Raw genomic sequence first — 27,936 nt, 5'->3', positions numbered from 1 at the left:
AAGTGTGTCATCGACCCTAGAAGTTTATATGAAATATAACCTTGAACAGTTGGTGGATTGTCTTTGTAACCTGCAATTTTTCACCTTCAGTAATCTGCTGCAGTTGGCTTTAGTCTTTACATTGCTTTTAGGGAAAAGCCCAAAGAACCTTATAAGGAAGTTAATACTCTGTTGTGGATTTCTCAACTGCAATTGGTGTTCGTCTGCTTCAGTTATCCAATCCTTACCAAAATCATTGTGGGAAGAAAATGATTGAGATGCAATGCAATCTCATATATAATACTTTAAAAGAAAAAAGAAAAAAAAAAGAAGCAATCTCATCTCATCTATATAAATCTGTTCAGAACTTGCATAAATTTAGCAACCTGTGTGCTGGTTAACTGCTGGATTGAATGTTGAATGCAGTGAATTTAGTAACTTAATATCATTCAGAATGACCAACCTAAAAAAAATTAAAATTCCGTGTAAAATGTTTAATATACAAAGCTAGTGAGACAGAACTTGAAACTTGAAAACCAAAACTTTTACATTCCACTTGCCAAAATCTTTTCAAATGAACCTGAAGGATCCTATCGCCTGCAAATAAGATGTGCATTTCAATAAGTGAATTATCCGCCAGTTTCGTGGAGCAAGCCCAAACCTTAAACCTTTACTGAGTGAAAACAGGAAATAAGGAGCTACAAGGTTACATCACTTCACCTTCTCAATTTTGGAACTGTATTTATCTGATTCCTCATCAATGAACTGCAGCAAAATATAAAATTATATGTACTTAGTATTGAATGTGCGCTCTGAACCTTGGACAAACTGCTATGGAAGTACAAGAACTACAATGTGGTAAGATCTACCTGGCCTGTCACGGTGTATAGTCTGTTATACCAGCCGTTGGATGCCATCCCAATTGCTGTAAACAAATGTCTGCGACTTTCTCCAGGATTTTGTAGTGAATACTCAATGTAGTAGAATCCTGTTCCATTGAATGATATTGAGAATCAAGTTTATTAGATTAATATAACGAATGAGCCTCATGACAAAGTCACTATTTTGCATATTCCTTACCTCTATTCTTGGAACTAAAATTTACTTATTGAGAGAGAGAGACTGAAAACATATGTCTGCGACTTTCACCAGAATTTTGTAGTGCATACTCAATAAATGAAATTGGGAATCAAGTTTATTAGATTAATATAAAGAATGAGCCTCAGGACATGACATGGAAGTCACTAGTTTGACTATATTCCTTTCCTCTATTCTTGGAACTAAAATTTACTCATTGAGACAGAGACACAGAGAGAGATTTAACATAAAGAATGATGTGTGGAATATGTATGCATCTAAAAGTTTTTTCCTTTTAAGACCATTAGCCGAAAGTGAAGTGATACATAGAAAATGCAGGATGGAAATCCACCTCCTAGATGAGAACTTGGTCAAGACTTCCATGAGTTCCACCTCTCTCTCTCTCTCTCCGAACTTGGTCAAGACTTCCATGAGTTCCACCTCTCTCTCTCTTTCTCCCTCTTTTTAAGGCGCTACCTAATCTCTTATTTTCGAGAAAATTCATTATGTTTCCAAAACATGCATCCTCTCCCTCACATGAGGGTGGACCTCACAATTTTTTATTTTTGAGAAAATTCATGTGAGGGAGAAAATGCATGTTTCAGAAACATGATATATAATCTCTTGATTTTCGACAGTCAATAGAAAAGTAAATTTGCATAAGGTATAGGGTTTTATACTAAATTTGACATACACGGACAGTTTTATTCGAAGGAAGTGCACCAATTAGATTTTAGACCATTCCAAACAAATTTTCTCAAAGTTCACATTTCATTGCATTGTCAGACTAGAGTGGCTGCAATTACCTTTGCTGGATCTACAGTCTATGAGCTTCGCAGCCACACCTGGAGGCCTTTGCCAGCTTCTATCCAATCCATTAACCTGTTTAACACATTTGGAATGTAAAAATTGGCTTGATACCTAAACAAGCTCTCTACTTAAAAGACACTAAATTGGATTATTTGAGAATTGAGATCTCACCAGTGTCTCAGCAAAAGCATCGACCTTCCCTAACGATTCCATCCTTGTAAAATCAGGTCCAACCCCCGTTATTACAACGCTGACTGAGGCAACCCAGTGAGCAATTTCAATACTATAAGAAAGTTTAGTAAATTACTGGAGACAGATTCATCAAGAAAATTTTGTGTGTACCATTTGAATTAGAAGAATCTTCTGGGTAGAAAGCCGTTATCGATTTAAATCCATTAGGTTCCCCAGCACCTACTTGCCAATCTGCATGAACAACAAGTCACCCAATCACTATGTTCAGGTTATGAACTATAATTGCTCTGACAACAGATTTCTTTCGTCTTTTTTTTTTTTTTTTTGAGCGTGAGTTTGTGTGAGTGTATATTATATCCCAGAAATTACTTCTTTTTTTTGACAAATGGGGAAAGATCATATTCGAATTGCAATGTCATTGAGTCAGGCTCTTGACTCAAAAACTACAATGTTAGGAACTTAGGATCAAACCATGATCATCATTTACAGCGGTGACTGGTCACTGGTGTATCATCATCATACATGAGAAATATGTATCATATCGTATGACAAAGGAAACACAAAGTACAGTGCTTTTTAGACTTCTAGTACTATCAATACTATCAAGGCTAATGTCTGTATTCTTAATTCTTTACGTTTTTACTTTAATACTATTCACCTTGTGGAATCAGAATCTTGAATTTGTTCACATCGTCGGTATAAACACGAAAATTCTCAGGTACATCTGAAAATTGATATAAGATATAATTTGAGTAACAACTTAATTTCAAGTACAAAATTTGAGAAAAAAGAAAAGTGGAATCTACTAGGAAGTGACAGTGAGAGATGAGAACCGCACCGTTTTCAGCAAATGCTTTTGCACTTGAAATGATTGCTGGAAAAGAAAATGCAGCAATTGTCAACTGAAGTACGACTTCTCTTCTTTTAGCTCCGCATAGTTCTTCAACCTCAAAACTGACCCCAAAAAAAAAAAAAAAAAAACATAAACAAAGAAGAAAGTGAACCCAAATAATAATAATAATAAAAGTACGATGAAATAGAAATTACAAAGTTTCTTTTAGAGTTTTACCTTTGTTCTTGAAGCTGCTCGCTGTTCTTGCAACATAGTACTTTATGTTTGGTGGCTGGAAAAACTGAACCAAGAACATAGAAACTAGAGTTAGAATTTGTAGTTTGTGGAGCTTTGTTATTGGATAAAGCTGTGTAGTGGCAGATGGAATTGGAAGGTCGCTGGAGCAAACGATGTAGTGAAGAAACAGACGCCATGCCTTTTAGATTGGTGAACAGTATCCGCTTGTTAGTACTTCATTTTTTTTTTTTTTGTAATTTAATCGAATATTCTTTTTCTGGGTATTTTGTATTTATTTTTATCAAATATTGTCTATTTTGTTTTCATTTTTATATGGGCGTATATTTCTCTCTTTGGCTAAATTATTATTTATTAATTAATTTTTTAAAATAATTTTTTTAATTAAGTTGAATTGGATAGTTAATATTTAAAACAATCACAAATAATTTCTCAAAAAAAAAAAAAACAATCACAAATAATTTTGGGTTTCAAAATCTTTATTTATTAATTGCAATTAGTTTTCCGAAAACTAAATTCTAACACAATAAAAATAAAGTAAAATATTAACACAAGTAAAGTATTAGTAATAATTAATGCAAAAATATACTGACATACTCCTCCCAAGTATCAACAGATAAAATAAAATAAGATATTAACACAAGTAAAATATTAATATTTGTATTAATTTGTGTAAAAAAATTTAATTATTTTTTGAAAACATTTCATCAAATTATCTATTTTATATTCTATTTTATATAAAAAAAAAACTTATTTTTATTCTTTCATTATTATTATCTTCCCGATGAGAGAAAATCTTATGAGAGCAAGATGAGAGAAAAAAAAATATAAAATTACAGTAATTGTGTAAATATTTATAATTATTGTAATAATTTTATAAATTTACACATTTTTAACTTGACTAAAGTGGATGATTTTGAAACATAATTATGTAAAATTAAGCATTTTTGTATTTTGCATTACCTGATGTGAATAATCTTAAGGCATTTTTCAAGTTGTTTCTGGTTAATTGAGATGTACGGTTAGTCTATGTATATATTTTTTGAAAATAATTTTTTTTTAATACAAAATAAGAACTAATACGTTCAATCATTGATGATTACGAAGAAGCAGATAACGGAGAAGGATTTGACAGAGTTAATTTAAAATTATAGCAAAGTGGATTCAAGCCTAAAAAGTGTAATTAAAATTTAAAAGTCAATTGCATCCAAAAAAATTTAAAAGTCATTTGTCCATTACTTCCGTCTTTTTCTTTCCGACTAAAAAGATTCCAAGGTAATCATGAGTTCATGACATAAAATAAAAAAACATCTTGCCGACTTGAACTTGTGGTCGAAACTTGCAATAACTTATTCATGTGAATAGGAAAACTTTTTAAACATATTATTCTTTATTGAATCCCCTTTTTATAGCTCCAACTTTTTATTGTCAATTGGATAAGAGATGAGAAGAATAATTTTTAGCTTTAAAAAAATTTGGGCAAATAACACTCCTGCTATGAGGTTTGGAAAAATGACACTTACGCTCAACTTTTAAAGAGGGTCAGTGTCATTTTTTCAAACTTCAAGAAAGGGAAGTGTAATTTGTCCAAAAAATTTAATGCATCATTAATTGGGCAATTAACAAAAAAAAACTTTAATGCATCATTAAGTAGGAAATTAATTAAAAAAAACTTTAATGCATTATTAATTAAACGATTAATTGATAAGAGTCTTGTAATTTAACTAATATTTTATAATGTTTTCAATGAATACGTCTTGTTTCTAATTGGCACTTTGCTCTAGCTAGCTCTTCATCTTACTCGAGCGGGATAAGTAAAGTGTCGATATCACTTTTTTGTATGCCAAACTAAGTAATCGGTTTCTTGGACGACAAGTCTTGTTGTAGTATGACTTTGCTTGGGTGATTGTTGAGCTCACTCAAGCGAGCCACAAAAATTTAGTTTTCAACTTTAATTTCTCTTCATTCTTTTACTAACTAAAGTAAGATCACATATATTACAATCGACACTTACAAGAAAGTTGTTTACCTCTTTATTGTTCAAAATGATAAAAATGAATAACAATGATGAACATAGATTCAAAATGAATTTATTTCATAATGTATGTTTAAGACTTTAATTGATCATATCAAAAACTTGAAACCTAATATGAGAAAGTTATTTACCTTGTTACTATTGTGTTCCTTTTAGGTAAGGGTTTGAAGTTTAGTTAGATTTTTTTTTGAGTAAACAGTAATACTTATTAGAATACACATGAAAATAGTAATATTAATGTTTTAAACTGGCTTTATAATATATTACACAAGTAGAGTACATTACCTAGTTTGTTGGTCACGGTGTAAGCCATAGTGCTCAAAATTTTAGTTAGATATTGAGTATTTAATGGAGTAGTATTCTATAACCACCCATCCCCTCCCCCCTCTCTATATCTATGTTTTTTTTTTTAATCAAATTATATCTATGTAGATGTATGCATTTATTTATTTATATAGAATATTTTGACCGAGTGGTTGAATAATTTGTTTCAGTCACACTCATATAGATTATAACATTAAAACATGAAGAACATTTTAGTTAGAATGATAGACTTTCAATGGATATAATTCATATTCAATTTATTCCATTACAATATTTAAAACATTGAGAGCACAATTTTTTCTTAAATATAACAAATAAATTTCATATATCTTATTGTGTTCAAAGGGCATCTTTGGGCAACATCTCTTTTACTCTAATTGGTAAGAAGCTAAATCCAAAACATGCGTTAATAGGAGAATAATTATTAGGTATTATTCGCTTTCTCCCCATAAAAATTATTAGATATTTTTGAAATATAAACACATGACACACGTTAACAAGAAAAGCAAGTAACATAATACAAAATTTAATTTTTTCACATGACTTTTTAAGCTTATGTCATATTTTTGTATTAAATAATTTATTCTTATTGGTATGGAATACTGTGTCGGTTGTAATCCGAAAATATTTAATAAGTCTCTCTCTCTCCCACAGCTTGATTTGCTTCATTATCGAGTTAGGTGGATCATAGTAGCTTAATCCAATGCTTCTGGTTACTAGAGGTTGAGATGATGCGTTGGCTAGAGTGTGTTCGTGGAATGAGATGTTGTTGGCTTTGAGTAAGAATTCTGTGAGTCTACTCATACTTTTTTATAGGTACCACAATGACTATTTATGGTGGTTGATGACTGTTCTTCATGGTTCTCGTTGTGGGTTTTGTTTGGGTGACTGGGTTGGTCAAAATGGTTTTGTTGGTTTTGATTCGGTTTCAGCCAAAATAGAAAACTAGATTTTTAGTTAAAATTTGAGTAAGAATTTAGTTAAGTCGTTGAGTATATTCTAAATTTCTAACCATAAATCTTAAGCATTAGTCAATTTTATCTTTAGTGTGTATTTTTTTTTTTGTAACAAGAAAAGTTTTTTTGTCTATAAGTTTTGGTTAATGCATGATATAGGTAATTCAAATTGAACATTTACACTTTTTTCCCCATTCTTGCTGAATAATTGAAAATTTACAAATAAAACATATTTTATAAGATTTATCTATCCAATAATGGATAAACTATTCATGAATGTTTATTTATTTTTTAATATATACAATAGTATTTCCTTTAGACTTTAGCTCATTGACATATAAGTATATAGTACAATGGACAGGAAAGAGTGGAGTAGGTGCCGTGGGGTTCAAGTTAATCTTGTATAAGTAATAAGGAACGTGAGGGGATGACAAGATTTTCAAAGCCTAGTAGATATGCTAGCATTGCATTGCAAAGGCAAGTATAAAATAGATGGATCTAGATGCCTAATCCAAGTTTTTTTTTTTTTGCAGCCCTAATCCAAGTAATAATGCATATGCTAGCAGATATTAATAAGTCAATATTTCTGTCTTCAATTCTTTACTTGTTTACTACTGTTTATTCCTTTATGGACCAACTACCCATCACCAACCTCAGCTTGATTACCAAAAGATCTTTCATTTTTTTTTAAAAAAAATAGAAAAATTGAACAAAAATAATCAACAAATCACCAAGCCAACAACTGTACAACTACAAATAGACAGAGTAATTATTATAATTGGAGTTATAATGAAGATTTTTTTTCAAAAAAAAAGTGTGAAAAGAACAAGAGAGAAAATACAAAATTGACACAAACCATTTTCACACAATACCGCAAGTAAAGAATATCAAGATACTCGCCTGCTATTCATGACACACAATCCTTATCTAGATATTTTACCTATTTCTAACACGTGGTATAGTAATGAAGCGAGTAGAAAAAATAAATACTTGATATATAGTAAGTAATAAAATTTAAAAAAGAAAAAGAAAAGAAAGAGCAATGAAAGCGTTTGAAAAAAAATAATATTTTGTTTTTTTGTTCAAAAGCAAATTAGGAATGCTTTTTACCTGTCTTTTTTTTTTTTTTTTTTATAAATTTTATTAAAGGCTTACCCGTGAGAAGCAAGGCACTAAAAAGTGGAAAACCCCCCAAAATACAAAATTTATTTATTATTTATTAAAAAGGAGAAAGAAAAGAAAATATAAATAAATTTCACAATTCTCGCATTTCTTAGAAAAAGCCCTCTGGAGTTCCTCTGCGTTTTCGTTCCAAAAACCCTAGAATTTTCTCCTCTTCTAATTTTCAGCCTCCTCTGCTATTTTTTTCTGAATTATTGGTAAGTCCCAGCAATTTTTTCTGATATTTTATGGTTTTCTTTAATTTTCATTGTATTTTTCGAGATGCTTTATCTCTGAATTTCGAAAATATTTTTTTATTTTTTATTTTTATTTTTATTTTTTCAATTTATTTTCATAATGTTCATTTTATTTTCTGTTTTAATCTATAATAATAAATTTTTTTCTTGATCCCATCTTGAAATTTAAGAAAAAAAAAAACCTTTTTTTTTCTTCACTCTCTCAAACTAAGTTTTTTGAAGTAATTTTTAGGGTTTTATTGTTTGTTTGTACACTTTCACTAGATTTCAGCCAAAAAGATTTGATTCCAAACTCACTTCAAAGTTTAAAACCCACTCATCACTGCTTTTACTCACTCACTTAAACACAAGTGTGAATCTTTCTATTCTCACTGTAAAATCTTTCATCTTTAGGGTTCTTAATGACCCTAATGAATTTTGCAAGGTTTTAAAGTTCCTTTCTTTATAGGTTAAAATGTAGAATTTTAATGTGTGAAAAAAAAAAAATTGCAGGGTCTGTGATTGTATGAGAAATCAGTAAAAAAAAAAAAAAAATGTCAGGATCAGAGACAGGAGTGATGACAAGTAGAGAGCCATTTAACGTTGGAGCACTTCAACAACAGCAGAAACAGCAACAACAGTCGTCGTCGCCGCCGTCACAGCCACTGGTTCAGAACATGCGCTTGGGTTTTAGTTCCGACGGCAGCACCGTTTACAAGCCCATCTCCGCCGCAGCAAACGCCGCAGCTACGACGGCGGCAACATCACCGACTTACCAGCTTGATGGTGGAGGAGGTGGTGGGGCTGTGAATGTGAATGTGAATATGGGGAATATGAGTGGCGGAGAGCAAGCTAAGAGGAAAAGAGGGAGGCCCAGAAAGTATGGTCCAGATGGGTCTATGGCTTTGGGTCTCACTCCTACGGCTCAGCCTGTACCTGTAGCTCAGACTCAGTCAAGTGGTGGAGGTGGGTTTTCATCTCCTCCTCCAGCTCCTCCTCTTTCGGCTCCAACATCGCTTCCTTCTGGAGGATCAGCGCCACCCACTTCGTTCAAGAAAGCTAGGGGGAGACCGCCTGGTTCTAGTAGCAAGAAGCACCAATTGGAAGCTTTGGGTACTTTTTTTTTTTTTGAATCTATATCTGGGTTTTTTTCTTTTTTGTTGTTGTCATGTGTGCATGTGTGTGTGTGTGTGTGTGTGTGTGTGTTTGGGTTGTTTTTGCAGTTTATTTTGTCTTTCACGTGGCCTGATTGGAATATTTGACATGTTTGGTTTTTAAAGACAATAGTAGTTTTGACTTCTTCTCATCCTTAAATTGATTCCCCGGAGTGTTTTTATATATATATATATATATATATATATATATATTTATTTTTGGTTTTAGTTTTCTTTCTTTTTATTCTCAGCTGTCTGGGGTTTTGCTTAGTTTGTGGTTTCTGACAGGGAATGTAATGGTTGGTGTTGATAATAATAAAGGGATATGTAGGTGATGTGTATGTATGCTGATGACTCTGCTTAAAAGAATAGGAAGAGAATGTAGTAATGCTGGAACCTGGGGACCTGTTAGACCTGATGTTAGATTCTAAATTTCCAAAATTACATATATGTCCCCCTTTGATATATATATATTTTTTCTTTGGCACTCTTGGCTATCAGAATTTTCTTGATTCTTCATTTTCCTGTTATTTTCGTAACTACTGTAATGGGACATATATTAGTGAGTTTTAATATTCAAAGAACAAATGTTTTTTAGTTCCAATATTTTCTGTGAATTGTTTTTGTATCACATCAATATTCAATACAATTTCTTCTAACTGTTTTAAAAAATGTTCTCTATTTTATGACTACATAAATATTGAGGTCAATTTAAACTTTCTATCTCCATTTTTTTTTTCCTGATACAGAAGAATTTTTTTCACATAAGCAAGTACAATTCCCCAGCACTTTCCCCTCCAAACTAAAAAAATTTGAAAAAGATCAAATAAAAAATGAAGATGACCCTTCATATATAAATAAAAAATTTCTATGTCAACCAAAAACAAAAACAGAAAAGGTAGGAATGCATGTCTAATGGGTTCTGTCAGGCACTGTATTTGAATCAATCTTTATTGCCTTCTAATTGAAATGTAGTTTCAGTGTGCTACTGGCCTGTAAGTTACTTTATCATAACAAGTATCTTAAATGGAGGTTTCTGCTTGCAGGATCAGCAGGTGTTGGGTTTACACCACATGTTATCACCGTGAAGGCTGGAGAGGTATGTTTGTCTTTTTTGATTATTTCCTATTGACCACATATATCTTTTCTTTACATTTTTATTTTGCACTTGATCATTGCTGATATTTGGTTGCAAGTGCAATCATTTTTATATCTTAGCTGCTGTTCTGCTCTACGTAAATGACTGCACATGCATAGTGAGATGTTTCTTCTTGTTGCTCAGTCATCTTAATTACAACATGGATGCTGTAATCAATGCGAGAGTTGTAGAGTTCCTTTACTTTATGTATATGAAGGCTTTATTTATTTGAACAAACAAGTTATATGCAAATTTAGTAATGTGTTTATTGTTTAGTTGGACTCAGTGTTGTTAAAAGCGCGCTTAAAGCTCAAAGCCCTAATGTCTACGCGCTTCGCTTGGTCAAAGCAAAGCTCACTTAATTAAGCGCGCTTAAAGCTCAAAGCCCTAATGTCTACGCGCTTTGCTTGGTCAAAGCAAAGCTCAATTAATGAAGCACGCCTTAGGCACGCTTTTCTGGAAATTTTTGAATAAGCGTTTTTTTTTTTTTTTTTTGGGTTAATAAATATATGAATCATTAAAATTAATTGCTCAAACTTGAAGGAAATGACGTGGACTATTAATTTTTTATATAACACTATTCTTAAGCTGCTGACTTACACAAAAAATGTATACATATCAATAGACACTAACCACTCTAATTTATTATTCTTGTGCCTTTTGCAAATATTTTGATTGAACTGTATACTTTTTTATCATAGTTATCACACTTATGATTCTTCTAAGCACAAGAGGATTATATAAAAGACAGTATTTAAACTTTCTACGACTAAATTATTATCGAATTGTCCATTGATAATTGTTTTCAAATTTACTATATAAAAATTTTAATATCTATTTTAGTTATTAGGTAAAAATACATTTACTATTTGAATTTATAATTTTTTTTTAATTGTATGCAATAAATTTATTTATTAGAGTTTATTATATATTATATTTTAAAAAGTGCGCTTTACTTCAATCAAGCTCTTTGCACCTAGGCTCCAAGAAGCCTTTGCGCTCAAGTGTGCTTGAAGCTGTTACCTGCACTGCTTGGGCTGTTAGATAATGAATATGCAAAACTGTTAAATGTTAGCCTAATGGTATTTTTGTGCAACTATGAAACAATTTGCTATATCTATATACCTAAAATTGAAGGAAATGCAAGAAAGAAAAACTGGATGCCTAATACCTTAAATTACTTAAGGATAATGCAATTTCAGTTTGTTGAGTTTCTAATGTTTCATTTTGCCTTTATGAAAGGCTGTACAAAATAAAACTTAGCTGACTTCATAGTTTTGTAGATATAGCTTTCACAGATATCTAATGATGCAGGCTAGGAGTGTTGAATTATGACTTAGGTATCTTATATGTGAGATGAGTTCAAGTTACACCTTTATTAAATGGTAGATTTCTAAGAGATATGATGTTTAAAGAAACGCTATTGTCCACATCATTATTAAATATATTGCTTTCCATCTTAGCTTACCTAATAAATTGCATTTTTCCTCTCCTTGAAAAACAAATAAAACATTTAGAGAGGGAGAGAGAGGGGAAAAAACTGCCGTACCCTTCTCACCCCATCACCAGTCCAATTAAGCACTTTCCTCTCTTTCTGTTTTGGAACAAATCCCTGCAAGCTCTCAAAACTAATCTTTTTCTATTCTACAAATGCCGTTAGTGCTACACTGTTCATAAACATCACACATATCATTTGGTGTTGTATTCATTTCAGCAAGTTGAGGTGTCAAATCCCAAATATTGCTTCTTTTCTGTAGCCAAACAACCTCAAGTCTCTATGACAAGCCACATGACCACAATGGGGATCTATGAGGAGAAAAGGAAAAAGAATGGGCAGCCGGCACTGGTTTGTAGAGAAAGTAGCGGCTGCATCTTTGAAACCAGTGGAGCTATGGAGGCTGGGTTGTTTGGTTGGTATTGGGATTGCTTGGTATTGACATCTCAGTTTGCTTAGTTGGTGATAGCATATGCTCCCATGAAGTAGGTAAGCTGATGTGGAAAGCAGTTATTATTTAATAATGATATGGACAATAGTGTTTCTTTAACCATCATATCTCTTAGAAATCTATGGCTTGTGACTTGAACCCATGTGTACAAGTGAGTGTTGGCCCCAAGGTATCTGTATATTAAATACCTTAAAAATAATTATAATTACATGGCAAAAAACTATAGTCTGGCAGTGTTTGCTTCCAATGTTACATCTGCAAGAAGTTAGTATTTGATTTTTCTTCACGATGTAATCTTTGTTATTATACTTTTAGGTGGCTGATCTGTAGATTTACAACCTTAGTAAAATGTCTGAGAAAAATTCTAATAGTGCAAAGGGCACTTGAATTACTAGAATATTCACCTTAGGCTGATAAAACAAGGTTCTGAAGAAGATTTATAAAAAAAAATAAAGGTTCTGAAGAAGGCTCTGGTACAAGTCATTTTGTACTAATTAGGAAACTGTGCCAAATAAGCCCATATCTATACCCTTTCAGATATTTATGACAATGGGCTTTGAGTTTAATATTATTTTATATAGTAGTTACTAACATCATTGTTATACCTTGAGGTACTTGATTTATAATTGATGGTCTGCATTGAAGATGATTTTTAGGAGTCTTCAACAATATACCATGTAATGTCTGAATCTGATTTATGTATGAAATGGGTATATAATTCTTACTAATTCTAAAGTTTGTGCAGCATAATTACCAGCATTTCATACTCTGTCCTGGATGCGATATCTTTTCTGTGATACGAATCCTTTGAAGTCAACTAAGCAAAGCTTAAACTTGAATTAATAATTTTTGTTGACTTGTCATAAATAGTAGGTAAATACGAAACTCATAATCAAGAGTCAGAAATCTAGGTGCTGCTATTTCAGGAAGAATTTGTTAGGACCGATTTTATTAATTCCAGAACCAGCATAAGGTTTTTATTTGCTTGAACCATTCTTCAGAAGACGATTATCAGTTATCCTTCCTACAACTTAAGAAGTCCTAACATTTAAAAAAAAAGAAGAGGGTGGGGGGTGGGTGTTTGTGATATGATGGGCAGATCCCAGTGACAAGTTTCCGTCATATAAGTGCTAAGTGCAAAACAGAAATGGAAGTTTCAGGATATATGATTCTTATGGATAGTTGACATTCTCTTGCTAGTTTAGTGAATTTTGGAGTACGTTTCAGAAAGTCTTGACTTTCTTGTGCTATATATATATATATATATATTCCAACTTGGTATGGTGCTTGCAAATTGAAGATTTATGATTTAATAAATATGAAAAATAAGTTCATCAGGCAATTCAACATTACTTGTTTTTGGTTTTCAGGATGTATCTTCAAAAATTATGGCATTTTCTCAGAATGGTCCAAGGGCTGTCTGCATTATGTCAGCTAATGGAGCCATATCTAATGTGACTCTCCGCCAACCAGCCACATCTGGTGGAACTGTAACTTATGAGGTTTGTCAGATTGCTAACAACTTTTCTCTGGCCTTCCCTCTTACTGAGGTGAAACTGCAATTTCTAAGACATGCCAACTATAATTGGAAGTGTTATAAGCATCTTAATATTTTTGGGGTATGTAACTGCATTGGAATTGACATGACAATCAAGAGGTATTCATGAAAGATGTTACTTATCTATTGTAGCAGTTATGCTAGCAAACCCATTGTTTCTACAACCAAGGATGTTTTTACTGGTAGCAATTTATTATACTATATAGATAAAGGCATAGCCAATCTTTAAAAGAAAAACTTGAAAACAAAAAAGAATTAGATAGTAAACTGGTAGAATCTTAAAAAACAAAATAGAAGAGCAATAAAGCCATTGCATTGGAATCATTCAACATACATGAAGAATTTCTTAAACGTTGTTAATTGTAAATAGAGAGCACAAGAGGAGGGTTTATATTTGTTTTCGGATTTCGGGGTGGGGGGGTGTTAAAAGGATCCTAATAATCAACTTTGACTTGTGCAGTTGTGAATATAGAGTTCAACTTACCTGTACATTTTGGTCAAAAGTTGAATATATCTTTTGACTTATTTGCCCCTTTGCCTTGGCTTAGCTTCAGTGCTTCACATGGATTTTGCCCCTCCAGTTATATGGCCTATTTGCAATCATAGACAGCTATGATATGGATTTGGGCTCATGCTATGTATATGGCTACATGTGAACCTTGCTTGGCTAGCTTTTGATTTTCATGCTCTCTCTCTTTTTCTTTTTTTCTTTTTCCTTAATATGCAGGGGCGATTCGAAATTCTGTCCCTTTCTGGTTCATTCCTGCTAACTGAAAATGGTGGTCAGCGGAGCAGAACTGGGGGTTTAAGTGTGTCTTTATCTGGTCCAGATGGACGTGTATTAGGCGGTGGCGTGGCTGGCCTTCTTACAGCTGCAACCCCTATTCAGGTGCTTTATTTTTTCTTTTTTCTTCTTGTGTGAAATTTATTTAAATTTTCAGTTTTAGAATGTATTTTTGAAACCTATTTGCATGGTGCCTAATGTTTTTTATCTCATTTTTGCAAATTTTCTTATACACCAATAATATTTGGGTTGATTTGTATACAATCAATAATAGTTGAGCTAAAACTATGTTGAAGATTCCCAGAATATACGTGGATCAAAACATTGTGAATTATAAATTTTTCTTTGTCGGAAACTTTTCTTTTAAATTTGGTAAGATTTTAGTAACTTCTTTTTTTAAAAGAATCCTCATGTTCTGTTCAATTTTATGATATCCATGATGGAGAAATATTTAGATTCCCCCCCCCCCTCTCTCTCTCTCTCTCTCTGTGCTGTCGGTTCTTTAAGCATATTATGTCTTCTAATCTAATCGAACCAACAACATTGACCTATCCCATGGCAGGTGGTCGTGGGGAGTTTCATCACAGATGGTCGGAAGGAATCAAAGTCAGCAAACCATATGGAGCCTTTGAATGCCCCATCATCAAAGCTTGGCCCTGGAGGTGGGCATACAGGGGCCAGCAGTCCACCATCACGTGGAACTCTTAGCGAATCCTCGGGCGGACCTGGTAGTCCACTTAACCATAGCACTGGAGCTTGCAATAACAGTAACCCACAGGGCATGTCTAGCATGGCATGGAAGTAAAACCCTTGTAACTTGGAGTCTTTTCACTGATTTGTGTTGTAGGCATGGGCTCTAATGTTGTGTTTCTATCTATTTTTTAAGCCGTACTAGACCATTTGTAACTCAGGCCTTATGTGTAGGTGAGTAGAATAAGGACTATAGAATGCTTTCTTTGTTTGACTTCATTGGCCATTGCCAGCTGAATGTACCAACCAGCTAGTGAGAGGTGCCCTATGCACTTTGAGGTTGTAAGCTAGGAATTAGAGAGGAGCTTGTGCGTTTAGGAATTTCTAGATTGAGATGGTGTTTTAGCTTGTCATGTGTTGGCTTACTGTAGTTGCTGTCGCCCATCAAATATACTGGAGTTTCCCTTTGTTTTGCAATTGATCATGGCTAAATATTGTATCAATTTTTTCTCTGATTCTCGGTATTTAGCATGGACTATGCTTTTTCTTTCATGCCTTTTGTTTTGGATAGGGGGATGCCTTCATTTTATTTTTCTTTTTAAATACCAGTTTCCATCTTTTTTCTTTTTGATGGAAAGCAGTAAACTTTTTATTCAAAACTGAAACCGGAAAAACAAAAGCTATATATCAAGATTAAGGTGTTTACTCAAGAAGAATTACTTCAACAAAAACAGGAGCAGTCTCCATCTAATTTAGAACTCCATTTAGTTTCCTAAAGAAATTAGGAAAATAATTGTTTTTTGTTCTGGTGGATTAAGCAGCAAATTATTCAATTTGTAAACTATTAATCTATTATCAATTACTTGCAAAACCAACATTTTTGGGACCATTTTACCCAGATGGATTGCCATTGTTTTATTTTTATTTTTTTCTTTTTTGCTTGGGGATGATTGGGAGACGCGAGATTTGAACTTTAGATGTCTTTTTTTAAAACAAACACCAAGAAGTGTAAGTTGAACACCAAGAAGTGTAAGTTGAGTTAAAAAAATTTGACAACTGTGAAATGTCAACATTTCTCCTAAACTAATATGAAGCATGGCAAGTTGCATGATTGTGCGGCATTTAGTAGTTGCAGGATCACCATTGGCGTGACTTTTGGCATGTGGCATGAGAATTCATCATGGAATGCAGGCTGCAGCATATTTCGATCACTGGCACATGTCAAGCATTGAGCCTATAGAGGCAATGCAAGGCACACGTATTACCATAACTAAATGCCTACATTCCATAGTGTTTCGTATTTTTCAGTAAGGGAATGTTTGGAACAAAGAGGGATGGAGGGAGAGAAATGGAGAAAGGAGTGGATGAATACACTAAAACTTGGTACAATTTAATCATATTCTACTCTCCTCTCCTTACATCTCTTCTCATCTCCCTCCATCCAAACATAGAGAAAATTCACCAAGAACATTTTTTTGGATTTTGGGAGTTGTGGGAGACCATAAACTTGCTTAATTTTGGTACACATTCGAGTTTGTACAAATCTCTACTGTTATCAAACGTACCCATGATCAAATGAAACCACAATCGAGTCTTAAGAGGGAGGGAGCAAAATAGAATTCATTAATTTATGCGCGAATGGCATTACTATTATCATTATTTTTTGTTGCTACAGATTATTATTATTTCAAGGGAATAGACAGCGGTATGCTATGACTGAGGCTTGGTGGTGCTGGCATTTAAATCTTCAGAGAGCTAACTGCTATCCTTCTTTAACATGATCTGCAAACTGCTCCCTTCACCATTTTTACCTCACGTGAAGCCCCCTATTTTCCTTCTAACAATAAGAAATGAAATTTCTTTCCATTTCTCTTCAGAAACATGAGAGAATCACATTTGTTTTCATCATCCTTAAACCAAGGGAACATCTTCTACAACTATAGATGAACACGCATAAAGGGGGCATCCCTTTATTTCCTTGCTCTCTTCAACAGAAAACGCAATGAAAAGATTCCGAGAGCAAGAGTCTGCCAAAACCATCCTTTTCTATTAGCAGGATCCACCCTTTTTGCCAGGTGCCATGCATATATAGCCTCAATAATATGTAATGTGGTAGATACAAGAAATACCATCCTTACTACCCTTATGGACCGGAAGAAGAAAAGACCAATAGCTGTAAAGAGTGGCACAGGTACATAAGCAGCACAGAATACCATGCTCATTCCAACGACGCAGAATAGCCATGCAAATATCGTAGGCCCATCCAGAGACTTCCTTTTCTTCTCCTGCCAGTAAGAGATGGTTGCAGCCATGCCCTCTCGAGGGGTTACCATTGGAACATAGCCCAGCTCCTCCTTTGCTTTAAGGAAAGAGAAGTAATGGGTCACACCAACCTGTAGATAGGTGAGAAATTCAGCAAATATGACATGGTATTCACCATAACATAAATAGGCACACTACAGAAATCCATCCATACTATTAAACCAAAAGGAAGGAACCTTAATGATATCCTTGCAGTGATATTTTGATCAAGAATAACAATATAAATTATCAATGTTGAAGAGAAGTCCATTCATCAATGGTTTAGCCTAAAAGATTAGCATACATTGCCGGCCATCTTAATTATGGTAGCAAAATGCATTATGCTTCTTTCCATATTGACCTCTTGGTTGGAAAATTTAAAATTAAAAAAATCAAAGGCAAATTCCTGGATCACTTGGCAAGAATGTGGAGAAGCACCATTATCAACATGTATCTACATGGGAAGCAAAAGTAAACCAAATGTAACTAAAAAAAAAAAAAAAAAAATTCATAATGCAGGCAAAACATCCTTTTCCTTGAGAAGCATGATACAATGAATTGGAGACTAGTTGCCTGATGACTATGCACATATATGAACCCATATATGAACGTGAATTATATTCAGCAATGAAGATACAACAAACCTTGTATACTTCAGCAGGAAGGAGGGGAGGTTGAGGAAGCCACCACTGATTCAACCATGGATACAAGATTGTATAGATCACTGAAAAAAACTTTCCCAAAAGAAGTGCATGGGGAACAGCTAAGGAAGTTTTTGGCAGGTCATAATCCAAGCTTCTAAGCAGAGGCCGGATGAATTCAAAAGTGTTGACTGGAGACCCTGTAAAAACAGTTTAGTTAGTTCTTCCTGTCACAGTTAAGCATCATTCTCATCATCAAAGAATATTCAGGCAAAGTTCAAATAATTTTTCTAAAATTTCCAATTTATTAGAAACTGCCTCAAGGATAAAGCACTTCACCACCACTAGTACTAGTTCAGAGATTAAAGGGAAATAGAAATACAACTCTGAAATTACAATTGGATCTTTACCATCAGATACAAAGTATGGCTGGCCAGCAGCTACTGGACGTTTTTCTTTTCCAGGAATGTCATCCAACAGTCCCATGCTTGCCAATATTAGTGCAAGAACCAGGTTATCGACATAAATCCAGTCCGTTTTTACACTTGCGTTACCAATTTTAAATGGCACCAGACCTAACTTTGCTATGGATACTATCCTTGGCAGGTGTCTTTCTTCGCCTGGTCCATAGATAGCAGCTGGACGAATCGCACAGGTATAAAGACAATTGCCATCCTTATTCCTGTATATCATGGAAAAACCCCACAATTCAGATACAAAGTTCAAACTTAATTAAAGAAAGGAGCCACAATTGGTAACCAACATCACATAATATTGCATTGAGGCAATTCAAATTCTCTCCATTTATTCCAATGTTTTCTTTCCTACGAATATACTCACAGCCATATCAGTTGATATAATCATCACAAAAGCATGCTCATGAATATTGATTTGAAAGGTGGTCTCATGCCATGCCAGATTTTAATATGTACAACAAATAAACCATACCTACAGCACAATAACTCATACTCTTCCATCAAGGAATTAAAGATAGAAATTTTAAAAAAAAGTTTTATATTCAATTTTCATCCCTGAAATATGGTCCAAGTTCAATTTCCATCCATTTGCTATTAAAGAAATTGCATAGGAATGACAAGATTGATACCTTTTATTGCGTTTGGATTTGGGGATTTAAAATTAAGGGATTTGAAGAACAATTGCAAGTATCAATTGTTTGATATAAATAAAGCTTGAACAACACCACCTGTGAATTTATGATTTTGAAATGACCTTTTACCCCAAATCATTTCAACTCACATATTAATAAGGCTCAAATTCATCCATAAATTTCATCCATGCGAAAAAAAAAATCATTTCATAGACTATTCAACTCATTGAAACTAATAAATTGAAATCCCATATCCAAAAGAAGCAAAATATTAGAGATATGAAATTACAAGCAACAAAAATTTAAAGTGTGTTTGAACCTTAAAAAAAAAAAGAAAAAGAAAAAGAACTTACTTAAAAGGACGACCATTGCTCTTCAGAACCAACTGTTCAGCAATAGATTTACTGCGTCCATAGGAATCAACATGTTGATCAATTGGGAAATAAGGCAAGGCCTCATTCCCATTGACAATCTCGTTTCCTCCGAAAACAACATTGTGGGTACTGACATAAACAAGCCTTTTGATCCCATAGTCAAGACAAGCATCCAACACATGACAAGTCCCATTTATGTTGACCTCGTCGACACGACCTAACTGGAGCATTTCTTTCCCCGACATTCCGTACGAGGCCAAGTGGAACACACAATCCGAACCTCGAACTACTTTCTCAACATCTTTCTTCCGTGCAATATCACCTACCAACCAATAATTCCCCATTACCAAAATTGTCCTATAAAAACAAACTCAAAAGTCCAAACCCAGAACAACAAAAAAAAAAAATTATCTAATATTATTACCTTGGACGCAGCGGACGCCGTTGGTTTTGAGGTGTTGGGACCAAGGGGAGGTGGTTCGGAGATCAAAGGCTCGGACCTGGCTAGCCCCTCTTCTGACCAGCTCCAAGCAGAGAGCGGAGCCTACGAATCCAAGCCCTCCGGTCACCACGAAGGTGTTTCCCTCTATTCCTTCGTTCTCGCTTAAGTGCTTTTTTTTTTTGGGGGGGTTTCTCTGACTTTTTTTTTTCTTCCTCTCTCTCTTCTTTTTTGCAGCAACTGTTTTAATTAAATTCACTCGAGACTCAAACGGTGAATGTAGACTGGTCCATATTATGACAAATCAGAATTTGATGGAAAAGAGTAGGTGTTCAAGTGTTTAGAGGGAAAATTCTATCTTTGTATATATATATAAAATAAAATAAAATAAAAAATTGATCTGATGTGCTGGCTGTGGATGGATCAGGAATTAGGCTTTTGTTGAGTTACCATCTTGTGAGGATTAGGAATTAGGATTTTGTTGAGTCACAAGATTAGGATTACATATTAATGTCGTATACACACAATATTTTCGCAACAAATCTCAGATATATTTGTATTTACTGTTAACATCATTTTCTTACCCACTAATTATAGCCTATTTAATATTGTTAATGGCACACTTAGCACTATTAGCTATTAGTTACATATGTTCATTATTCAGTTAAACACTGCCTTAGGTTATTACACCCGAATTCATGAGTCAAACTCACGATTTCAATTATTGAAACACACACTCTGTGTGTAATAAATTTCATAGTTTTAAAAACCGGACTAGACCGACCGGTTCAATTGGGAACTGGGAGCTAGTCTGGTCCGGTTAAAACCTCTAAAACCGGTCAAAATTTGGGGTTAAATCGATTTTTTTTTTAAACGGTTCAATGCCCGGTTCGATTTTTATAACCATGATAAAATTTTCTTATACAACAAATTTGGCATGTCATTACTTGGCTAAAGAAAACAAGTGACCTCACGTTATTGGAAACGAGTAAAAGGCAATTATGCGATGCATGACAGAGAGGACAAAATTAAGGGACAAAACCTCAAGTATAAATAGAGAAGAATATTCTCACACAAAACACTTAATCTCAAATATGAAAACCCAAAGAATTGACTCTCTTTGTATCAAGATTATCTTTAGACTTGTAATTTCATGCTTGTAAATGCATCATTACATTAGGCTTCGTAATTTAAGCATTGTAATTTAGGTTTGGTAATCAAAGTATTTATCCTTGTTCTTATCGTTAACTTATGCATTTTATATAGAAAGTCCTATTAAGTTAGGTTGGACCGATCTCATATCCTGTCTCACAAAGTCAAATAATTGTACTTGAGTGATCTCTAATCACCTCCAGTGACCAAAAATTGGTTTGTGCTCAAACACATCTATTTTAGAATAGAATGAGCCAATTGAATTTTACGGAAAATTCTTAAGTGCTCCCGGAGTACGGAAAAATGGTGCTCTTTCCTCTTACATTCATGGTAGACCCAACCATGAATTTAATGAGTATACCCCACCATGAATGTGAGAGGAGGGAGCACTATTCTTTGTACTCGGAGAGAACCTAAAAATTACTCGAATTTTACTACCCATAAAATTAATATTTTAATTATTTAATTAAATTATTAATGACGTAACGATACTTAATCTACTTGTATGAATAGATTAAAAATGCAATGATAAAAGTATTATTAAAAACACCAAATATTTTATAATTAAATGCACATGCCTCTTGAGATGTGAGAAACCGCCACCTAAGGCTATTAACAATTTAACACTAAGAAATTCAAAATTTTACACACACACACTCTCTCTCTCTCTCTCTCTCTCTCTCTCTCTCTCTCTCTCTCTCTCTCTCTCTCTCTCTCATAGTTCTTTTATCTCATTTAGACTCGTTAGAAATACAAATAACAAAGAAAAACTGTGAAAATTTCTTTAAATTTTTGGCGTTCATAGAATTATGATGCCAATATGAGAGTTGTATACTTGGAACATTTTCCTTTTTCGGTCTAGTATTTCTCATATTTTGAGGTGCTTGATTTTTTAAAAATATAATAATTCAATATTTATTAGGGGCTCTGGAAATTTTTGTTAGTACCAATTGGTTTACAAGATTCTTAACTCAAAGATAATTGAACTTAAATAGCCTTTGAAGTTTCTTGATTGATCTTTAAATAATTTTAAAACTATTTGATTATGTAAATATGATGTGAGAAGATGAGGCATGAGTACTCATTTTGCCACACTTTCTAGTTAGGATTCAGATTGGCCTGGTTTAGTTGTTGATTATCATTAAATTTAGTGAATGTACACTAAATTGGTGATTTTTTTTCTCTCTCTTTATCGTGTTCTTGATACATATGCTTCATGCATCTATTTGACCCCAATTACATGAATTTGTTTATCACGTTAGTATTTTTTATATACACGTTGATTTGAAGATTCTTTTTTGGTAACATTTTAAAAATATACAGACTAATATAAAGTGAAACATTTCATGGCATAGATTTTGTTTTAAAATAAGGGTTAAAGGTTGATGGGAAATTTGATTATTTTATATTAAATCTAATTAATTCTTAAGTGCAATATCCTGAGTTAGACCTTTACATAAAGAGGAAGGAGATGAGATAAGTGTATATACTTACAAAAACAAAAGACCTTTACATAAGGAAGTGAAAATTCATGTGCTTAATTGCTTATTTTTACAAATAAAATGGTGACTGACTCCTCGCAAAGATTATTACTGCACATTAATGACTTTATTTATTCTTATAATAACGAGTTAATTATGGACATTTTATATGTTTAACAAAATATTAAGGAGATTTTCAAAAAAAATAAAAAATAAAGGGATAATATATATTGTTTGCATAGGTTATGTATCTTTTTTTTTTTTGGGATAAAGATCATGGTATCTTATGTAATTTTTTTTTAATTAAAAAAAAGGGTAGGGGTAGGTATCTTATGTAATCTTTATGTAATATCTCTTCTGATATGTTATACTATTCCTCATTTGGGTCAGTATTCATTTGAGAGAAACGAGTATGAGATGGTACTTTATACCAAGGTTGACAGCAAATACCTGTTGTTCCTTTATGTGGACATTGTCTAGGGACACAATTTTTCACGAAATGGAAAAATTCTTTATCCTCAAAACAGCAACAATGCGAATCAAGCAGTACTCCAAGAATTCGAATTCGATTAGTGGGATTTAGAGGGACCAGAGGCAGAGAGAGTTGTAGTACAGAAATCTTCTTTTCATGTTAGACCAACCATTCACTTCCACAACATCATGAATAATGATTGATATATAATTCAAGAATTTTAATTTAATACTATATCGATCATCGAGGTCAAGGTACTGGGCAAAGCTGCAAAACTTAAGACTTCCATTTCACTCTACGTATCATCATTGAAATTGGGACAGTTCTTTTGTAAAAGAAAAAAGGGGAAACAAAAAATAAATAAAAAATAAAATGATATGAAAAACACAAACATAACCTCGGTATATGATCCCATAAGAGTAAAGAAAACAAAAGAAAGAGGGAAAAAAAAAAAGCTCCTAAAACAAGTTGTAATTGTTGAATCTCAAGCTTCCATAACTGGCACTGGCATAAGCACTAAGAAGCTCGTTTTGTGCAGACCAGAAGTCAGCTTTCAGACCACCTCTCCTTATTGCTTTAAGAATTTTGTTCCGGTGTGCATATCCGGTGACCACCACCTTCTGACTATTTGCATCAACTTCCACTTTCTCTATCCCTGTAAGTGACCAAGGATCAAACATAAAGAAGCATATTACATTAATTGGTTAAGAATAATAAACGAGAGAGAGAGAGAGAGAGAGAGAGAGAGAGAGAGAGAGAGAGGTGCAATAAAGATGAAATGCTGGAATGGTATTGTCCTGCTAATTAAAATGAAGAATTTTTTTTGGGGGGGGGGGGAATTAGCAATCAATCAATAATCAACTTTGTTGAACAATGATATTGATAAATTATCGATTGTCCCAAAAGTTTGAGTTATTAAAAAATGATGAATTTAATTATTTAACCATAATTCTAACCAATATGATTGCCAATATGCTTCTACATTATGCAGTCATGATTAGCTTTGTTAAAAAGCTGCCTGTCATGCTGGCTGCACTGATCAATAACTCGGAAAGAAAGCAACATATATATACCTTTCAATTTTGACAAGCATTTCCTGAGTCTTTTCTCATGTATGCCAACCATCTCCACCTTCAATTCAACAGTCTGCCAAAAAAAAAAACAAAGCTCAGTCTTAACTAAAACGTGCTACAGAGAACAATTGCATTTGTTGGCAGTCAACTAGTGGAGTGATAGGAGACAAGTAAAACCACTTGCAAATGCTGGTTAGGTGAGAAAAATGCATTGTCCCGTATCTTAGAAATGCATCAATAATGCTTTGGAAATCAATGATTGTCCAATTTCTAGTGATATGCAATGTCATTAAAGTGCACATTCACATGCACACAGAGGGCCTCAAAGATTGCAACGACAACAACAGGAAATGTAGATAATGTACCTCCATGAAGAATTTTAGACTGGAAAGATGATAATTTTATGTTGATCTACTGGTAATAGGAATGGAGCAATAAAGTGAAACAAAGACAATGGTCTAGAAGAAACAATTAGAATGATGGGTGGGGAATGAATGAGACAGACAGGGAATGTCAGGCACATATATATAGCAGAGAAGACATAACATAAGCAACTAAAGTTGGGAGTAGACAGTAAAGTGGGTCTTGGTTTTTGGTCAGCTACTAGAACTAGATGAAATAATCTGCTTTGCCTTGCTTTGCTTTTCCAAAGAGAGACACAAAAACCAGAAAACAAGAAAACAGTTAATATCGAGAGGGGGATTTAGGAGTTGTGTGAGCTCATGGTTCAAGGCTTCCCGTCAGCTCAAAGCAATGTAAGTTTCAAGCATTTGAAATGATTGGCTTTGACGGGTCCAACTTAGCTTTTTTCTTGGAGATGGGTTTGAGAATTTAGGATCATATGAAGGGAAAATCTAGAAAGAAGTATAGTATATAATCCACATCTAGCTCACATGGTGCATGCATATATGATCAGAGATGATCACAGCCGTAGGTTTAATTGGTTATGCCAAATACTTTGATAAAGTTAAGATCAGTTCTTGGTGGGCCAAACCTTGTGACAGCTTGCATATTCAACATTTGTCACGTTTGTACAATTCTTTTCTGTCATAAAGTGAATCCTTTCCTTGTTAGTTTACTCTCAGCATGTACCATATACTTAGCCCTGGATATAACAAGGTGGGAAAAAAGGAAAAGAGCAAATGAAAAAGAAAAGAGAATAAATACTTCTACATCCTCAAGAAATAATAAACTACACTGCAAGTTTGGTATTTTTTGATAGTGTAGTTTTTGCTTAGCCTTATACCATAGATAAGATTTTAAGGACTAACAGTGATGGCCTGATGAATGAATTAGTCATGTAGCCAGGTTGGAGGGAATATCATAAAGACCCCTGTGAACTTAGAAATGGTGGTATCATACGCTTCTATATTCTCTATCTAAATAAAACATTTTACAAACAGTAACTCAAGGGGTGGTGGCGCAGTTGGCTAGCGCGTAGGTCTCATAGCTTCTGAGTAATCCTGAGGTCGAGAGTTCGAGCCTCTCTCACCCCAATTTTTAAAAAAATTTTTTTTTTTTTTTAAATGCTCAGAAAATTTGATGTCATATTTCCAGGTCAGAGAGTGTGGGTGGATTATGCACAGAAAGCGATAAAGAAATGGATCAGATCAAGGGGGACCCTTAAGATTCAACCCCAAATGCTTGGGGATCGCTGTGAAGAATGAAGGAATAGAATAGGGAATTCGCTTTAATTTTTAGAATCAGGATCTCGAATTTTCATACTGCATTTTTTTTCTTGAAAATCACATCACATCATCACAGTTTGGTCATACTCATAAACTTGTGCTTTTTCAAACCTCTTCCATCTCACAGGCTGCTTTGGCTGCCGCAATGGGGAGTGGGGGACTAATGTTTTAAAATGCCGACGAAGCCACGACAAAGTTATGAAGTATGAATTAATAATACGTGTGATGCTTTGTTTCTATCTTTTGATTTAAACCAAAATATATATATATGAAGAGAAGCAAATTTCGGTGGTATAGTTACTGAAATTCTTGCCTAAAATGCAAGCTGCCCAGGAGAAGTGCCTGAAGAAGAGAGAGAAAAAAAATAGGAATTGTGGCAATGGAGTTGTTGAAATTGTAGGGTAGAGGAGAGAGAAATATAATAATTAAGGCAATGGAGTTGCCAAAATGTGGGTGAGATAAAAAAAAAAGAAGGAATTATGGCAATTGAGAAGCCTAAAATGTAGGAGAGAAAAAAAAAAGAAAAAAAAAAAGGAATGTGGCTTGCCAAAATTGGAGAAAAACCCAAAAAAAAAAAAAAAAATTATGACAATTGAGTTGCTGAAAATGTAAGGGAGAAAAAAAAAATAGAAAAAGACTTGTGGCTTGCTGAAGCTGGAAAAAAATAAATATAAAAAAGGCAATGGTCAATGGAGTTGCCTAAATTGTGGCTTGCCATAAATTTTTTTTTCTCCAGTTTTGGCAAGCCATAAATTTTTTTTTTTCTTTTTCTCCCCTACATTCTCGGCAACTCAATTGACATAATTTTTTTTTTTCTCTCCCCCACAATTTCAGCAACTCCATTGCCTTAATTCTTTTTTATCTCTCTCCTCTCCCCTACAATTTTGACAACTCCATTACCACAATTCCTATTTTTTTTTTCTCTTTTTCGGCACTCCTCCCATTTCGGGCACTCCTCTAATCTAGGCAGCTTGCATTTTGGGTAGGAATTTCGGTAACTACAATACCAAAATTCAATTGTCTCTCTCTCCTTCCATCACATCATTTCTCTCTCCTCTCTCATACTTTTTCTTAGAATTTCAGCAACGCTATTGACGAAATTTGCTTCTCTTCTCATTTCCCAAATAAGTTTGAACAATGCCCATATCATAAATAAATTTCATTTTTGCAATATTCAGCCAAAAGACTCCTAATTTCTCAATTGACATTGATCTACATGAATCTGTACCATCCTCATACATATCCCATACCAGTAGTTATTCAAACAATTGATAATTCAAAATTTTCACATTGTTACTTTGTTAGGTATAGAGATTAACATTTGTTACCTGATGTTGCTTTTTTTTTTTTTTAATTGAAAAATTGAGAGAGAGAGAGAGAGAGAGAGAGAGAGAGAGAGAGAGAGAGAGAGAGAGAGAGAGAGAGAGTTGGTGTTATGTAAGGATGGATATGGAGATAGGTGGTTACAAGTCAATCAAGAAGAGGTGAGAGAATCTAAGATTGAATCAAATGCAATCACATAAAAAGACTTAAAAATTAAAAAGTTTCATGAAGGGTTGGGTTTCATTCACTAAACTTATTGTTGACCAATTTTTCATTTGGATTTGGCCTTACCTACTTAGGTCACATAACATATTCTATTTTTATACTCTTTGACATAATTATTAAACTTGACTCTCACCCATCGAACTAGTAACCCAATGAATTGGTGCCTAAACTGATCCAATTGTTTAATTGGACCACTTATACAATTGAACCAATTAAACCTAGTAAAGACCCAATGGTTTTCTTGCAACCCATGCAAGCCAAACGGGGTGTTATGATTCATCTACTCTTGTAATTTTGAATTAAATTACATTTATGGGTTCATTGTAGTACCCTTGTTCGAATTTAAAGCATAATGAAAACAATAATTTTATAATGAGATTGATACTTGACTTCTTAATAAAGATATAGCTTCAGGTTTTAGTTCAGATTTTAATCCATGGGAATAGAGCAACTAGTGAGATATGTAATATGCATAGAATATGACTTTGAATTGTAAGATATGCCTTTATTTTTAGAATTTTAAGAAATATAA

At 33.6% G+C, this 27,936-nt stretch overlaps 4 protein-coding genes and 1 non-coding gene across 5 annotated transcripts; 2 read left to right on the top strand and 3 right to left on the bottom strand.

Moving 5' to 3' along the window:
- Nucleotides 1-306: 306 nt before the first annotated feature.
- Nucleotides 307-3,391, bottom strand: LOC142616152 (psbP domain-containing protein 3, chloroplastic). Its single transcript, XM_075789030.1, has 9 exons — nucleotides 3,128-3,391; nucleotides 2,897-3,012; nucleotides 2,717-2,782; nucleotides 2,209-2,289; nucleotides 2,038-2,120; nucleotides 1,863-1,938; nucleotides 849-967; nucleotides 700-744; nucleotides 307-576 (listed from the first exon to the last, which is right to left on the bottom strand). The coding sequence occupies exons 1-9, from the start codon at nucleotides 3,322-3,324 to the stop codon at nucleotides 550-552; spliced, it is 810 nt and encodes a 269-aa protein (XP_075645145.1). The 5' UTR covers nucleotides 3,325-3,391; the 3' UTR covers nucleotides 307-549.
- A 4,245-nt stretch (nucleotides 3,392-7,636) lies between these two features.
- LOC142621535 (AT-hook motif nuclear-localized protein 10) lies at nucleotides 7,637-15,642 on the top strand. Its single transcript, XM_075794815.1, has 6 exons — nucleotides 7,637-7,839; nucleotides 8,371-8,970; nucleotides 10,058-10,110; nucleotides 13,466-13,597; nucleotides 14,381-14,542; nucleotides 15,000-15,642. The coding sequence occupies exons 2-6, from the start codon at nucleotides 8,412-8,414 to the stop codon at nucleotides 15,240-15,242; spliced, it is 1,149 nt and encodes a 382-aa protein (XP_075650930.1). The 5' UTR covers nucleotides 7,637-7,839; nucleotides 8,371-8,411; the 3' UTR covers nucleotides 15,243-15,642.
- Nucleotides 15,643-16,721: 1,079 nt separating this feature from the next.
- LOC142624108 (uncharacterized) lies at nucleotides 16,722-20,306 on the bottom strand. Its single transcript, XM_075797649.1, has 5 exons — nucleotides 19,976-20,306; nucleotides 19,531-19,873; nucleotides 18,480-18,751; nucleotides 18,073-18,269; nucleotides 16,722-17,520 (listed from the first exon to the last, which is right to left on the bottom strand). The coding sequence occupies exons 2-5, from the start codon at nucleotides 19,794-19,796 to the stop codon at nucleotides 17,098-17,100; spliced, it is 1,158 nt and encodes a 385-aa protein (XP_075653764.1). The 5' UTR covers nucleotides 19,797-19,873; nucleotides 19,976-20,306; the 3' UTR covers nucleotides 16,722-17,097.
- Nucleotides 20,307-23,354: 3,048 nt separating this feature from the next.
- LOC142620187 (heavy metal-associated isoprenylated plant protein 28-like) lies at nucleotides 23,355-24,664 on the bottom strand. Its single transcript, XM_075793610.1, has 3 exons — nucleotides 24,534-24,664; nucleotides 24,169-24,241; nucleotides 23,355-23,750 (listed from the first exon to the last, which is right to left on the bottom strand). Exons 1-3 carry the CDS (start codon nucleotides 24,537-24,539, stop codon nucleotides 23,554-23,556), a joined length of 276 nt encoding a protein of 91 aa, XP_075649725.1. The 5' UTR covers nucleotides 24,540-24,664; the 3' UTR covers nucleotides 23,355-23,553.
- A 915-nt stretch (nucleotides 24,665-25,579) lies between these two features.
- On the top strand, nucleotides 25,580-25,664 carry TRNAM-CAU (transfer RNA methionine (anticodon CAU)). The gene is given in 2 exon segments: nucleotides 25,580-25,617; nucleotides 25,629-25,664. It is a non-coding gene; the product is annotated as a tRNA-Met (tRNA).
- The last annotated feature ends 2,272 nt before the right edge of the window (nucleotides 25,665-27,936 follow it).

The sequence above is a fragment of the Castanea sativa genome, chromosome 1, assembly GCF_040712315.1.
Source record: "Castanea sativa cultivar Marrone di Chiusa Pesio chromosome 1, ASM4071231v1".
Taxonomy (NCBI): domain Eukaryota; kingdom Viridiplantae; phylum Streptophyta; class Magnoliopsida; order Fagales; family Fagaceae; genus Castanea; species Castanea sativa.
The sequence above is the reverse complement of the archived record's forward strand: the minus strand, read 5'-3'. Positions and strand labels throughout refer to the sequence as shown.

What these genes read in the sequence shown, in the direction of transcription:
- LOC142616152 (XM_075789030.1), bottom strand. Translation starts at nt 3,324, where the DNA reads ATGGCGTCTGTTTCTTCACTACATCGTTTGCTCCAGCGACCTTCCAAT. An exon ending in CAAGATTCTGATTCCACAAG is followed by an intron (nt 2,290 to 2,716) that starts GTGAATAGTATT and finishes TTGTTCATGCAG; the next exon opens with ATTGGCAAGTAGGTGCTGGG. An exon ending in AGACTGTAGATCCAGCAAAG is followed by an intron (nt 968 to 1,862) that starts GTAATTGCAGCC and finishes TCAATGGAACAG; the next exon opens with GATTCTACTACATTGAGTAT.
- LOC142621535 (XM_075794815.1), top strand. Translation starts at nt 8,412, where the DNA reads ATGTCAGGATCAGAGACAGGAGTGATGACAAGTAGAGAGCCATTTAAC. An exon ending in GCACCAATTGGAAGCTTTGG is followed by an intron (nt 8,971 to 10,057) that starts GTACTTTTTTTT and finishes TTCTGCTTGCAG; the next exon opens with GATCAGCAGGTGTTGGGTTT. An exon ending in CAGCTGCAACCCCTATTCAG is followed by an intron (nt 14,543 to 14,999) that starts GTGCTTTATTTT and finishes ATCCCATGGCAG; the next exon opens with GTGGTCGTGGGGAGTTTCAT.
- LOC142624108 (XM_075797649.1), bottom strand. Translation starts at nt 19,796, where the DNA reads ATGTCGGGGAAAGAAATGCTCCAGTTAGGTCGTGTCGACGAGGTCAAC. An exon ending in GCCATACTTTGTATCTGATG is followed by an intron (nt 18,270 to 18,479) that starts GTAAAGATCCAA and finishes CTGTTTTTACAG; the next exon opens with GGTCTCCAGTCAACACTTTT. An exon ending in TTCCTGCTGAAGTATACAAG is followed by an intron (nt 17,521 to 18,072) that starts GTTTGTTGTATC and finishes ACCTATCTACAG; the next exon opens with GTTGGTGTGACCCATTACTT.
- LOC142620187 (XM_075793610.1), bottom strand. An exon ending in ATGCTTGTCAAAATTGAAAG is followed by an intron (nt 23,751 to 24,168) that starts GTATATATATGT and finishes GGTCACTTACAG; the next exon opens with GGATAGAGAAAGTGGAAGTT.